At 37.0% G+C, this 15,267-nt stretch overlaps 1 protein-coding gene across 7 annotated transcripts in view; it reads right to left on the minus strand.

The window, feature by feature from the left end:
- Positions 1-114: 114 nt before the first annotated feature.
- fhod1 (formin homology 2 domain containing 1) overlaps positions 115-15,267 on the minus strand; it is a 53,582-nt gene continuing 38,429 nt past the window's right edge. For 6 of the 7 annotated variants that reach the window (XM_058780754.1, XM_058780752.1, XM_058780751.1 and 3 more), the window contains 14 exons: positions 13,115-13,272; positions 11,119-11,211; positions 8,783-9,678; positions 8,221-8,376; positions 7,832-8,014; positions 6,780-6,899; positions 5,432-5,593; positions 4,923-5,113; positions 4,554-4,746; positions 3,556-3,727; positions 3,113-3,175; positions 2,920-2,997; positions 2,403-2,576; positions 115-1,561 (listed from right to left, as the gene is read on the minus strand). In XM_058780754.1, the coding sequence (XP_058636737.1) occupies positions 1,482-1,561; positions 2,403-2,576; positions 2,920-2,997; positions 3,113-3,175; positions 3,556-3,727; positions 4,554-4,746; positions 4,923-5,113; positions 5,432-5,593; positions 6,780-6,899; positions 7,832-8,014; positions 8,221-8,376; positions 8,783-9,678; positions 11,119-11,211; positions 13,115-13,272 (2,719 nt within the window). In that variant the 3' untranslated portion in view covers positions 115-1,481. The remainder of the gene's footprint in view (positions 1,562-2,402; positions 2,577-2,919; positions 2,998-3,112; positions 3,176-3,555; positions 3,728-4,553; positions 4,747-4,922; positions 5,114-5,431; positions 5,594-6,779; positions 6,900-7,831; positions 8,015-8,220; positions 8,377-8,782; positions 9,679-11,118; positions 11,212-13,114; positions 13,273-15,267) is intronic. The other variant, XM_058780753.1, reaches the window with a different exon arrangement.

Here is a 15,267-nt window from a genome sequence, read left to right on the forward strand (position 1 = left end):
AAAAAAGACATGCGCCCCCAGGAGGACAAAACAATAAAGCATTTCTGGCACCTGACCTTGATTGTTTGATTGGCAATAAGCAAATGAATAATAAAAACAGGAAAAAAATAAAAGTCTAATAAAACATTTCATTTAATTTTTTAAAACAAAGCTCTGTCTTTGGATTCGAGGCCAACATGTCAATATGAAACAATTCTGAAACAGATTATAATTCTAACATTAGAAGCACTGTAATTGCAAACCGTTTCATTGCAAACAAACTTTCTTTGTGCAGGTGTCAAGAGTGGTGACGGGGACGGGGACGTCCAGCACTGGAACACGCAAATAGTGATACATTCAGAGTAAAGAACACATGCACTCATGCAGACAGGTAATAAGATCATAAAACAACAGAGTGATTCATAGTGACTCTAAATTCCTACAGCATAAGCCCCTGTGCAAAAAAGCAATACCAACAAAATCCTTAGAATATGTGCTCGTAACCGTTTTTTTAAAATTGTGCCTTTAACACAACACTTCTCTTCAGCAAGAAACAGAGTGGTCCATGCACATATTTTATAACATCATAACAATGGTATAACTAAAAAGGTGAACTCAAAAAAACTGCACAATAATAAATATCAGGACAGAAATGTGATACAGCAGAATACAGGACTGTTGTAGCATCCACAAAACTATCAAGAGAGCTCTGTGATTAATAAAAGAAAAACAAATGTGACCTAGTTGATGTCCTCTCTAATCAAGATCTCCTTGGTAGTCAGGATATTCGGTTGAACACCACCCAGGTGCACATGGGTCAGCTTTCCAGACACAAATTAAACCCTGTACAAGACTAAGGAGTTTTCAATGGTCAATCATTACTGACAGTGCCGTTTATTCCAGGGTTTAGCTTCATTAATGGGCACAGGAAACCAGTGTGTTTGAGTTACCCTATTGCACTGATCTCAGTTACTGACTTCCACGATCCTAACGTTGAGCTGAGCCATTCTAACAGATACGGCTAAAATATGAAAGGGTTGTCTTGAAAAACGCAGTATTAACTTAAAAACTTTCAAATACTTAGATACATATACTTGACCAATAAATTGTGCTCCAATCTATATATAAGGCTCTATACAAAATAATATATGTGCATCTGGTCAAAATATACAGCATTTTAATTCACCGGATCATATATGCATCTATTCTCCATAGGTAAACATGGTATTTAATACTATGCCATTAAAGTTTGTACCAATCAAATCACAATGTTTAATGGATATCATGCACACACTTCAGGTATTTGTATAGTAATGCAGCTGTTTGTATTTCATCTGGAAGTACATGATTCATCCACTGAACCGTCCAGATTGGTAGACAAATTTAGTTGCAGGCATCCCATGAAATGTCTTTATCACAGTTCTTCCTGTCATTAATGCAGCTCTCCAAATGGCCTCATTGCTGCCTTGCTACAGTTTCCCCTCACATGAGAACTACCAGCTTCAGACCTTCCCGTTAGTACTGCCGAGGCCAAGGGCTTGCACCACATCCACACTCAGCCCACTCTTCAGAGTCCTCCGCACTGCAACACAAACAGCACACCATTAAAACCACAACACTTTGTTATACTGTAATACAAAACATGCAACTCCATGTCAAACGATCTAAACAATACATAAACTATTAGCACATGTATAAAGACCGTCTTTTGATGAACCAAAATGATCTGGAACAGTAAAGATTTAGCTTTCCTGTTGTTCAAACAGTTGAGCAAGGCGCTAGCAACGCCAAGGTCATGGGTTTGATTCACACTTGATAAATGTTTACCTTGAATGTAATGCAAGTCACGCTGAATAAAAGCATCTTCTGAATGCATAAATGTAAATGCAAATAAATGTAAAGTTGTAGACAAACTTGAGCTGTTGCAAAGTCTGCATGCTGAAGTCTTACCCTCATGTTAAACAATGGTGAATGTGACTGCGCCTTAAGACATATACCATAGACAGCTTCAGCCTATTACAAATAAACCTAAGAGGTCTCAGCTGCACAGAATATTTTTCAGGTTTGTGTGCTTTCAGTTTCCATTTTTAAAAGAGCAGTTGCAAGAATGCCCTACAAAAGACTCTTTGTGGTGTTCGATTTCTGAGATGTCTGGCAGTTCAATCCGGCACAAGCAGAAGTAAAGAGGTGGCACGATATGGATCTGACAGGGAGATTTAGAGACTTTTGAAAGCTAAGCAATGGTTGAAGCCAGATTACATTGTGTTTTGGACACAGATAGTGTTGAATGCAAACAGTGACTAAATCCTTAATCTCATCCCCCAGGTTTAGGGCTAAAACAACCTTCAGAACTGGTTATGAAGTTCAGTGGTCAAAAAAAATAAAAATAAAAATTAAGCCGTTGACAGTCAAAATGTACTCACATGACTTTCTGTTAAGCCGCGAGCGTTTTCGTGTTTTTGGACTAGACGCCCTCTCTGTGGGATTCTGGGTGACAGATTTAACCAGACAATCCATTATCTCATCTGTGGCATCGTCCTGTGAGCTGGGGCTGTCCTCTTTGGCTGCAGACATGTTTGTGTTAACCCTGCCAAAACCTGTGTAGAAATTACATTAGATCAATCATTACTGCGTTTAATTACTTTAGAAACCAGTCCAAGATCTTTCAAAGGAAGTGTTAAAATGAATGAGGTTGGTATTACATCTTGGCAAGCTAATGAAAATCAGTCATTTGTAAAAGGTTCACAGATATTCAAGCAAATACAAAGTTGGGTGCAAAAGTGTGAATCAATGGCTTATTCATCCAGGTTTTTCCATGTCTGTCTTGTCAGTTAGCCCTCAAAAACCATTTCAAAAGGACATGATTAATTTACTATATATTTTGTAATAAATCTGTTAGTCGAGCAAACCCACTCCATGCAGCTTGTGCAGTAACTCTACCTTCATCATCATCATCATCCTGTGCTGACTGGCTCTCTACTGGTGAAGTAGGAGCGCTGTCAGAGTCATAAGGCCCCTCTGTGAGATCAAATGACCCAACCTTAATGCTCTCATTAATTATACAGTTTTATCATATATTAAAAGCTGCACAATTGCTTTATCTTTGCACACATCCATACTCCAAATGCTCTACCTTCATCACTCAACTGAAGAGTTGGTGAAATTGGAGAAGTGTCCCCACCAGTGGTAAGAATCTCTATAAAAGATCCCCAAATTGACAAACAAAATAAAACTTACATAATAATAATAATAATAATCATCATCATCCAAAATCTTTGCAAAATGTCGTAACAGATGTTGTAGCAGAATGAAAAAAACGAGCTACATCTGGGCAGGATAACTAAACTTTTTGTGATTGAAGCAGTAGTTCTCAGTTTGGCTTGAAGATTTACCTTCCTGCAGATGTTACTTCTGTGACTGTAATTAAACAAATCTGGATCACCTAATGAATGTTTCTAAACCAGGTGTGCTAGAGGAGGGGTGTAAATAAATTCCACAGGAAGGCTGGGTCCAAGCAGGAGGACTAACACTGGTCTAAACTGCTAACTCTTATATAACTGTGTTGTGGTATCTTACTTCGTACAGCACGGCTCCTGCACAGCTTGCTGTTGTCGTTGTTTTTGGCGATGAGCAGGTTTTTCATGTTCTCATGGTCCTCTTGGGCTGGCTCTGATTCTGCTGTTGAAGAAACTGGGGATAGGTTGTCCTCCAGAGACAGCTGTGGAACTGCTCCAGAAAACTTCTCTGTCTGTGAGAAAAAAAGATTCAGAAAGTATAATTAGTTACTGGTACATTTTTTTTCTCAATCAACTAAATTGACGATTGAGGGTGATACAGTGGGGTTGTGGATAGGATCATGAATTGGTTCATTCCCTCAAATGAATGATCTGAGTTGAATACCAGTTAAGCACTATTGACAACATTTGTGGCATAATGTCGATCAGCGCTGTCGTCAGGGGGAGGATAACTGAGAAAATTGTCCCAGGCCCTGTGCTGAGGGGGCCGATGCTTTATACTGCGGAATGTTCAGAGGTGGACTATGGTTTGGTCTGGGTTTTGTTTAGCAATGACATTGATGGCACTGTAATGATGAAGATGTCAAATTGTCTCTTATTTTGTTTAAAGAGCAAATTTTGTCTATTTAGTACTGCCCTTCAGAAGCCACACAAAAACAAACAAGGGACTCATGAACAACTAATGGCTCATCCAGAAAATATATATATATATATATATATATATATATATATATATATATATATATATATATATATATATATATATATATATATATATATATATATATAAATATAAATATAAAACAGCATTAAGAATCAAGCATATGTAAACTTTTGAACAGGGTAATTTAAATAACAAGGGTAATTTATATCAACAAGGTATCCATAAACTCAAGACTGTAACAGTAAACTGGAAGTACATGAGCAATAATCATTAAAATAGTTTTAAAAATTACATTAAAAAAAAAACATTAGGTTAGTGGACTAAAGTCAAAGAACATCTTAGTGTATTTAAAGAATGATTTAAGTTGATTTTCTTCAAGAGCTTCCATTCCACACCTCTGTGATCAGTTTGCCTCGGGTCTTTGTGCGCTCCCGGTGGACGGCACGTTTGCGTTTCTGGGTGATGACTCTCTCTCGTGTGGTGCGGTACTCGAGGGCAAACTCACTGATGATCTTACAGAACTGAGTTACTTTAGTGTCCCGCACCGAGTATGAGGGCTGACCCAAGTACAGCAAGAAGGAATGAAACCTGCAAAGTGAAGGAAGTACAAGTTAATATACTGCATGCTCCAGCTAATCCTAATTAAAAAATTTGGCACAATTCATTCATGCTCATCAACTAATAGGAAGCATCCAAATGAAGTTGGTATCTTTTGATTTAACATGTTGAAGTATAAAATGTATTACAGTGTTGTTTTTTGTTACCTATTAATAATGCGTCTATGCACTACTTTCAGGATGATGACCCTTTCAGTACAGTCTTTCAGAAATTCTGTCATTTTGTTTTTTAAGTTAGGTTTAGTTTCATGTTTGGCCACTACTTTAAGGTTGTCCCAAGATGCTTTGCATTTTCTCTCCAACTGAATCAGGTTTTCAGACAACTGCTCAAAATCCACCTGTGGAAAAAGAAAGGAGGAAGTGATAAATTATGAAGGTAAACAGTGTTATTTGCATAGTTACCTTGGAGAAACAGAACAAAAATGAAACCAACATACACAGCAGTTTATTCAGTTTATGTTATTAATTACAATGGCAACCTTTACAAGATGTGCTATAGAAAAAAAACGGCTACTATAAAAGCCTAGAAGACAGCAATGAAATGTAAATCCCAGCACAAATTAATAAATAATGTTGAACATTGTTATGTCTAAAAGGTAAGACAAACAGAACAAAGAAATCAAAAATGCATATAAAGAAGTGCCTGAGTCACCTACTTTAGCAGAGCGTGTGATAGCAGGGATCTCAGAGTAAAGGTCTGTCACATCTGGGTAGTTTTCCACCACAAAATTGCAGGTATGATGAAGCAGAGACTGCCTGTGTACTGTGTCCTTCACCTCAGTAACCTTCTCCAGATAACTGAGCTCAAAGCCCTTAGCCTGCCAGAGAGCCAAGAAGTGCCAATTAAAATCATTATGTGATGTTCAATGAAATGGTACATTAACTTTGTTGGCAACTGGTGGGAAAAAAAAAAATATTAACACGGCTACTCATTAAATCAAACGGCACAAATTAAAGGACATCAAGCGCTGAACAGTTATTAACTGCTAACTGTAAGTTTTTAACATGACATTCCAAGCTTTAAAATTGACTCATTAAAACTAATGGTATTTCTGAATGTGTGAAATGTTTTTTTATTCTAAGGGGAGCCTGAATTGATGGGAACAGTTTCATTTTGGGGGTCAACTATTACTTATAACAAATGCACAGATTCGCTTCAGAAGGCCTTTATTACACTTTTTATGATGAATGGAAAATCTCAAAACCACTACTCACTGCCATTATAAAGCTTGGATAAGCTGGGACATTTTTTAATATACAGTATCTCACAGAAGTGAGTACACCCCTCACATTTTTGTAAATATTTTATTATATCTTTTCATGTGACAACACTGAAGAAATGACACTTTGCTACAATGTAAAGTAGTGAGTGTACAGCTTGTATAACAGTGTAAATTTGCTGTCCCCTCAAAATAACTCAACACACAGCCATTAATGTCTAAACCACTGGCCACAAAAGTGAGTACACCCCTAAGTGAAAATGTCATTTCTTCAGTGTTGTCACATGAAAAGATATAATAAAATATTTACAAAAATGTGAGGGGTGTACTCACTTCTGTGAGATACTGTAACTCTGATTGTATTCGTTTGAAAGAGAAAAGTCATATACACCTAGGATGGCATGAGGGCGAGTAAATCTTGGGGCAATTTTCATTTTTTTGGTGAAGTATCCCTTTAAAATCAAAAATCGGTTTGATCGGTCTGCCCTGGTTTAAAACTAAAGTATTCTTCACATCGTAGTGTGAATAGTCTTCACTACTTGTTTGAAGTTTGAAGAGTTCAAGAGGTTGTGACATAATTCAGCACAGAAAACATGCCATGCAGGGTCTTGATCATATCTTATCTTCCACAAGGCAAAAGCAAAAGATTAAGGTATCAAACAGAGCTGCTCTGACTAATCACATTTGTCCATCAAGCTTCAGACTGGAGCACTTGCACTTAATACAGGTGCTTTAAAGGTAACTCCACTCCTAGGACTCACTGTGGAGGAGATGGAGCACTTACATTGGAACTATTGAGGAAGTTGCCAATGGCCAGTAGTGTTGCTAGGATACGCTTGAAGGTTTTGTTCTTGGCGAGTTGTTCCATACCCAGTTTCAGGTCAAAAAGAGGCTCTGCAATCTCCTGCAACATTCATGTGTAAGGGATAGAAGAATGACAGAGAAAGAGAGAGACTGAGAACGAATGTTTGGAAATGAAAGCCTCACTGAACACAAAGTCACTACCAATCAAGGTCGGCAGAACTCAATCATAGAAGCCTAAATGACTAAATTCCTACTATCAGAACTAGAGTTCAATGATCATACAGAATACAATACTGAAACACACTGGGGCTGTTAACAAGTTGTTGTTTTTTTTTCAATGTCAAAATAAATAAATAGAATCTTGACATTATACTGTAGTACACTGGCAAAAACAGCAATATGATAAAATACACTAGTGTTCTATAGACAACTAAATTTATTATAATAGGTGTAAACAATGCTTCGACCAATTAATATAATCCATTAACTGTATACCTTTAAGGGTTCCAAGCAATGCAGTATTGGGTGCATTTATGAGCATTTTTACAATTGCTTCAAATGCAGCTTTCACAGATTTTCAGCAGACTTCAAAGATTTATATAAATAACAAAACAACAACAACAACAACAACAACAACAACAATAACCTAATGCTTATGTTTGGGGTCAGGCTTTTGTTTTGTTTTTGAAAGAAATGAAATGAATACAAAAAAAAGTTTAAAAAAATATTTAAAAAATCTATTCTTTTGAATGGTCTATTCATCAAAGAATCCTGAAATAAATTCATCACAGTTTCCAGAAAATATTAAGTAAAGCCTGCTGACAATTCAGCTGTCAGGAATAAACTACTTGTATTACCTTTAAATGGTCACCTCTGTATGGTGTAATACAACAGACTAGAACTAGCATATAGTTGTATAGTTGCTTTAGCTGATTAATCCTTTTATTATGATCATGCAACTGGAGTAAAGAGGTTTTCATTCTAAATATAAACTTAGTATAAAAAGAGGATTAATTGTCGTAGGGCACTGACCTTCTCCAGGGTCTCATAGTTCAGTTTAAAGGCCCAGAGCTGTAATCTGGCTGTGAGGCCACTGATGGACGAGAGAGTGAGTAGGAACTGCTCTGCTGTACCCAGCGGTACATCAGGGTTGGCCAGCTGCGCCTCCTGAATCTTCTGTTTCTCTTCATCTGTTGGAGTCATGGTCAGGATTTTCTACAGGTGGATAGAAGCAGAGGATATTTTACTTCAGATTTGTAATGTACAAATTAATCATTTTAATATTTCTTAATTTTATAATAATTAATTATAAAAAGAAAAAAAAAACTGATATTTATACTCAATACAGAAATGAGGGAATGTTTAAACAAATTAAACAAGCTTCTACTGCCCCCTGGTGGTGGATGCTAGTGCTACATTACCTCAATGCCCTCTTTACTGATGGCAAATTCATCAAAGGTGAGGATGGCACTTTTAATGACATGTACAGCAGGCAAAACAGTCATGCCGATGTTGATGGCATTGCTCCTCTTCGGATCAAGCACTAAAATTGCTGCTTTCTTGATCTCAGCACCTTTCTGTAGGAGAAGGATAGAACCATCCATATATTCAATAGCAGTATTCCCCCAGTGAGGTGACCTATCATCTTTTAGAAAATAAATAGCTGTAGTAAATTTATACATTTTCATTTTTGTGTAACTCTGAATGTTTTATTCTTAAACAAGTTTGCCAGTTTCAGTTGTCTGGCATATGTATGCTATATTTGTTACTTGTAAGTATAATATGCATAAGATTGTATACATTCACTGTAAATGCATACAAATGTGCAAGGATGAATATGTAAAAACTAATAATTAAAACTAATAATAATAATTATTATTATTATTTTCCTTCCTATTATTATTATTATTATTATTATTATTATTAATAAAGAATTTAAGTAAATACTGATCAAGGAGAGAAAAAAAAGTGTGCCCGTCGCACCTTTGCTACAGGAAGATCCTTTCCTTTGGACTCAAAGAGGTGCTCCAGCTTAGCTGTATCGACTGCAACCTTGTCAAGTGAAGCCCAAACTGTGCCCCGGCCAAACTTGCACTTCCTGGGGCTGTCGGGCTGCTTAAGCTCTTTCCAGAACAGCTTGACCGTTTTCCGTTTCTTTAGAAAAGCCGGATCATTCCCTTGAGTCGGGGACGGAGGAAGGAGTCCTGGAGGTGGAGGAGGCACACCCAATCCTCCAGGAGGTGGTGGAGGAGGAGGGGGTGGAGCCAGACCAGGAGGTCCAGGAGGAGGAGGAGGAGGAGGAGGTGGTGGTGGGGGAGCAGAGCCCAGTCCTGGCACTGGAGGAGGGGGTGACGGTATTCCATTAGGCAAACCAGTGTCAAAAGTGTCTATATCCAGCACATCGATATCCTCCTCCTCCATCAGATCAGAGAAGTCAAGATCTTTAATTCGCAGAGGTCTGGAGCTGGGCTGCAGCTTCTCCCAGGCATCCTGACTACCCCCGGATAATGGCGTCATCATTGTCTTCTCTAAACTCTGTGAATGAGTCTGCGCTTCAATACTGTACTGTGGACGCAGTTTCTTGCTCTGTTCCTCTGCAAGCCTGGCACGAGCGGCCTGAGCAGTACCTTCAGGGATCTCCAGGTCCGCCCGCCTGGATGTGTCCTCTGTGGGCTGATAAGTGAGAGACTGCAGTCTGGAGAGCCGTCCAGCCATACTGGTGATCCCATGGTCCTCAAGTGCACTTTCCAGATCAGGACTTTTTAGCCCTCCAGAGGTGGTGTTGTTTTTGGAGTAGAGCATATCCAACATGAACTTCCTGTCATTAGAGAGGGTGCTGTGCTGTTCCGCTGCACTGCCCTGACGCTGCAAACCACCCTCTAGAGGAACAAAAAAAAACATTCAGCGCTGAAGGAAAAATATTAGGGATGCACAATATATACAGTATAGAGTAGTATTTTTTGTATAATTTATCAGTATCAGTTGATACTGAACATTTTTAAGCATTTAGTATTTTATTTAACAGAAAATGGACATGACTGCCCTAGAATTATCTACAGAGATAAATTGCATCTGCAGTCTGTGGACAAGAAAAAGAATATGCATATTATGGTTGTTCTATAATAAACATTGTTGCATGTTCAAAAGACATAAGTAATAAAAAAATAAATAAAAAAAAAAAATGCTACAATGAAAATTTATATAGATTATACTGAATAAAAAAAATTGTGCATGTTCATTAACTTTGTTATTTTTTTTAAAAACAACTCAGGACCACAGTTAATTATAATCTTCAGCAAATCTCAAAAAGAATATCCATTTTCATACTGTACAATTGTACTGTGTATGGAGTATTATAATGTTATGATGCCTAAATTCATTTGTAGCAGATTTAAGCATTTTATATTCAATTTATTTAAAATTCTACACAAAATATCACAGAATTTTAATACCGGTATACATAATGTATCCGTTATCGGTCATAACATGAAAATAAATCTGCTTATTGATATTGGTCAGAATTTTCATATTGTGAATTTCAATAAAGTACAATATTCAACATAACAGTGTTGCCATTTGCACTGTTATCAAGCAATAATCTTTATTTCAGTATAATAGCAGCAGGCTAAAAGAGACATCCTACCTTCAAAATGCCCAGTGCAAGCACAGACCATGTTATTCCCACATGCTACCATCCTCTAGTTTCAGTAACCCAGAGCAGACTAATAGCAGTAACTCCTCTGAGCTCTACAGCATTGTAGTGCTAACTGCCTGAAACCTCTACATGCCAAAACGGAAACTGAAAAGGGGAGATTCCCCATCTCCAAATCTAAACAGTTTACATCTCTGCCTTCTACTTCAGCTAATTTACATTCCCTGGATGAAAGGCCTGTTAGTGGCTGTGTCATTTGGAGCATGGCCACTAGAGGAAGAGATTGAATCACTCTCATATATTTCCACTTTGAAGATTTCTGCTTGAATTAAAGCTCTTGACTTCTCAAAGAAGCCCTCACACAGAAGGTGTGCTTGACTACTGCTCAGTGTCAGAAATTCTCAATGAGCAGAAACCAGGTTAAGAAACCTACTGGTGAATAGATGCTTGATAGAAAAATAAGTTTCTTATTAAATTAATTTTAAACAAAATGTCTCAAAAAGCCATGTCTGCTCTACACTGTTGTTTGGAAATATAACTGAGTGAAGGCTGGGTGAGCTTTGAATTAGGTATGTGTTTGTTCATGTCTTAGGCAGACAGAGCAGCAGTATGAATGACATGGAGAATGACAGAGACAGAGGGTTGTGGTGGGAATGGAATCTCTTGCCTGCTTCATTGTGGGCTGTTGTTGTATCCTCTGGCTGCTCCAGGGTGTGCCTGGTCAAGTTTACCCCTTGAGACTCCTGACCACTAATAGATCCTGCAAGACACACACATACACATTGGAAAACACTGAAGAAACAATGTCACCAAGAGACATCTAGCAGTTTTTGTAAACTATACAAAAACTTTATTACTTTATTTAATTCCAAACAAAAGTTCACATAACTGTTTTGAGTTTGTGACACCTCATGAAGCACACTATAATATCCAAAAGATGGCCCAGTCCATGCAGCTAATGTACTTAACACATCGACTCAAATCATTTGATTTGAGAAAATGTGTTTGTTAACAAGGATCACAGAGTCGCCACAGGAAGTTAATAAGAATTACCATAAGCACTGTTTTAGTATTATTTGTACGATTATGGTATTTATTATTTATTTTGAATTAGCAATTATTTTTATATTTTCTGTTTTCATTTTAAAACATTAAGTTCTAGTTGTGCTTGTAATTTTTAATAAAAAATATTTTACATCTATTTAGCTTTACTTTTATTTCTAACTAAAGTTTTAGTTTTAATATTTTAGTATTTCAACTTAAAATTACTTTATTTCAGTTCAATATTTTTTTCCATGTAATATTTAATTTAATTTTACCTTTATTCCACGTAAAAAAAAAAAAATTATATTAAAGATTATATTCAAAATTATATATTGAAAAAATAATTTTCTATATAAAAAAAATTATATATATATATTAGTTTTAGCTTAACAATAATAACACATAAATGGATAGTTGACCCCAAATTTAAATTCTGTCTGTGTTCAAGAAAATAATTTGAAATTTATTACTTTTATTATTATTTTTTTCCTCTCAAATGATATTGTCCATGCAATGGAATTCAATGTAAACCTGGACTTTCTTCAAAGTATCTTCTTTGGTTTTCCACAGAAGAAAGCAAGTTTTACATATATGAAAAATGATAACGTGTCTACACCGGACGCGAGCAGCGCGACAAATCCCCGACAGTAAACTGCTGCCGCGTTCTATTTATGTTCTATTTTCTATTCAAATTATTTTCAACGGTCGCTTTGTCGCGTCCCGTGTAGACAGACTTTAGCTGTCGTGTCTGGTGTAGACACGGTGTGAGGGTGAAAAAGTGACAATTTTTATTTTTGGGTGAACTATCAATTTAAATCTCCCACAAGATGTTTCCCTACATATAGTAGTTTATTAGTGCATTTAATTTACTCTTGATGAGATATAGCTCTTTACATACAGCAGTGATGTGGACTAGCGGGTGCAAACATGCATGTAGTTGTCCAACTTTCATTTCTGCTTCCATAACACTCATCTCACACTTAATTAGCACTTTCAGCCCTGCATGACCCATGATTCCAGAAGAAAAATACAAAAAGTTCATCCCACCCTTACAACATTAATCAAGTTCCTATCTATGCTTGACATAAACCGGATGACACACATGCAAGCAATAATTAAAAGTGTGCAGCTCTAAAAAGCAGTCAGAACCATCACAGTTGGAACGCTGCTGAAAGTTATGTATCTCAGCAGGACACATTACATAATTGTGACAAACTTGCTCTAGAACAATCAGAGCACATTCCAGACTTGGCAATTAACAGTATGTGCAATAACCTTGAGGAGTTGACATACAGAGTGTAGACAAGCTCGTATTTCTTCATGACAGTGCACACACACAAACAGATGAATAAATGACCACAAATACGCTCACACAGTCATATGCATTCAGATTTAGTAAAGCTTCACTGATCAGGGCAAAGCAGAGTATTTAAGATGTCAGATCATGACTGGAGTCTCGATAGATAGAAAGACAAGCAAAGAAAGAGAACAACTAGACAAAAAGAGACAAGGAGTAGTGCAAAGATGGAATGCAGAAGACTGAAAAGGAAGAAGTCAATGCATATTGTAAAGGACAACAGTGTGACATTGTAAGGAACAGAAGGTCAGGGTATCAGCACCTGCGGTGGTTGAGCTGGAGACCGGCTGCTCGGCTTCTGTAGATGCCTCTATGTCTGTAGACACCACACTCTCGCTTAGAGAAGGTCTCTCGTGGGCGCCATATGACTTCCTTTTCTTCTCCCACTGGGATGCAGCCAGACTACGCAAGAAATTGTCTCTATAAAGCCAACGGAGAAGAAGCACTCATTTACGGAGCTGTAAATGGAGGGTTGGGTGACATAAGTGCTCTGATTCTGTGGATAAGTTATATATAGTAGACCTGCTCTGAAATGAGTGGTTGCAGAATACAGTGAAACCATAAACTAGTTCAAATCACAATGGCATATAATAAACATTTAAGCTTTTGGGACTGAAAACTTTCTGTTTGTCCAGAATTTTCTTCTATTTATTACACTAAAAAAAGATTATTTTAAAGGTTATTACACGCTTGTTTGATACCATGCAGTTATATTGCAAAGAGAAACCAGATCAAAAATGTTCACTCACACAAAAAAGGCACAGGTAAGCAATATGGAATAATAAATAAATGCATTTTAAAAACAATCCCTTGAGTCCTATCACAGAAATCCAGCCGTGTCTGACAAAGCCCACCACCACAACCACCACCATATAAATTATTCTTAGAAATGATTTCCCACAATTTCCAATCTTATTTATATTTAAGCTTAGATAAATGTAGAAACCAATGCAGAAAACTAATTTTCTGTATGATTACTTGTTTCAATAACCACCATGCTGATCAGGTTTGATTAACTCCACAGTGATCCACCAGAAGAACTGTGGTAAACTCAGAGTTACACTGAGGCATGTGTGCCGAGTAGTGTTGTCAAAAGACCCGGTACTTCGGTACCAAGTCGGTACTAAAAAAATGAAAACGTCACGGTACCAGGTTTTTTTAAGTACCGGTGGTACCGAGTAGCCGGTCAACCCGGTTCTTGACGCGTACGGCCCGATGATTTCCGCGATGCAGAAAACGCGGACGGAATCTCGGAACCTAGTTTAAAAACGGAATTTACAGTTTAACACGGAGTGTCATGAAATTTGTCAAAGTAGGTCATTACACTTAAATCAAATCGCGATATGGACTAGTATCTGTAAATATTAAGCCGCAAAAGTCGATTCAAATATGAATCCCGCAGTGTGAATGAATGAATGGCAGAGACGTGCGGTTTTGTTACATACGCTGTCGAGGTGATTTCAGCGTCTGCCGTCTAAATGAGGACATAAATACATAAACAACATCTCCAGAACTGCTCTGAGAGTCACCTCACGAGCATTTTACCATTTCATTTGAGTAAAACCATCGTTATATATACACACAAAAAGGTAAAGGTATTCACGGCAACCCATCAAAATAAAAGTTCGATTTAGACAGAAATATATTAGGCTACTATTTAGTAGAATGTATGTCATACTACTACTACTACTAATACTGTTTAAAAAATTAATAAAACGTAATTATTTTAATAAATAATCACACAATATTTCTTCCATATTTTAATTTTAATAGTAAACCCCCTTTATTTAGGCCTACCAAAAAATAAAATGTTTAAATTTCATTAATTAAAAGACCAATTAAATTTGGGTGAATCTTGTTTACAGTTTTCCATACTTTTATTACTTGTGGAAAAACTTGAAACACAATTTTAAATAAGCATAAAGAATGGCATTGATTTTTGTACATTTTATTTTTGTTTGACTTAGTGTGAAATAGTGTGTTTTTCAATTAGCATGTTTTTGTGTATTGCTTTGGTACCGAAATTGGTACCGAGAACCGTGGATTTTCACTGGTATTGGTACCGAATACAGAAATTTTGGTACCGTGACAACACTAGTGCCGAGAATAAACTGCTTCACATGAATCACATATTCATGATGAAATCTTTTATAAGATTTAAAAAACAATTTTTTTTAAAAGGCAGTAAAGTATATAAAGTAATTGACCTATCGGTAAGCCCCTCCCCTCGAACGCAGACTAGCCAATGGCATTCGAGTATCAGTTGCACGGGGAGCGGTCGAGTGGAACTCGGACATCTTTATGTTTCAGCGCCATAGAGAAACATTGGAAGATCCGAAGCTGGCATCGGTTTTATGGGGTTTATGCTTCAAAAATGGAAAAATGATGTGCATGGGGTACTTGTAACACTTATTC

This window comes from Onychostoma macrolepis, chromosome 07, assembly GCF_012432095.1.
Source record: "Onychostoma macrolepis isolate SWU-2019 chromosome 07, ASM1243209v1, whole genome shotgun sequence".
Classification (NCBI taxonomy): Eukaryota; Metazoa; Chordata; class Actinopteri; order Cypriniformes; family Cyprinidae; genus Onychostoma; species Onychostoma macrolepis.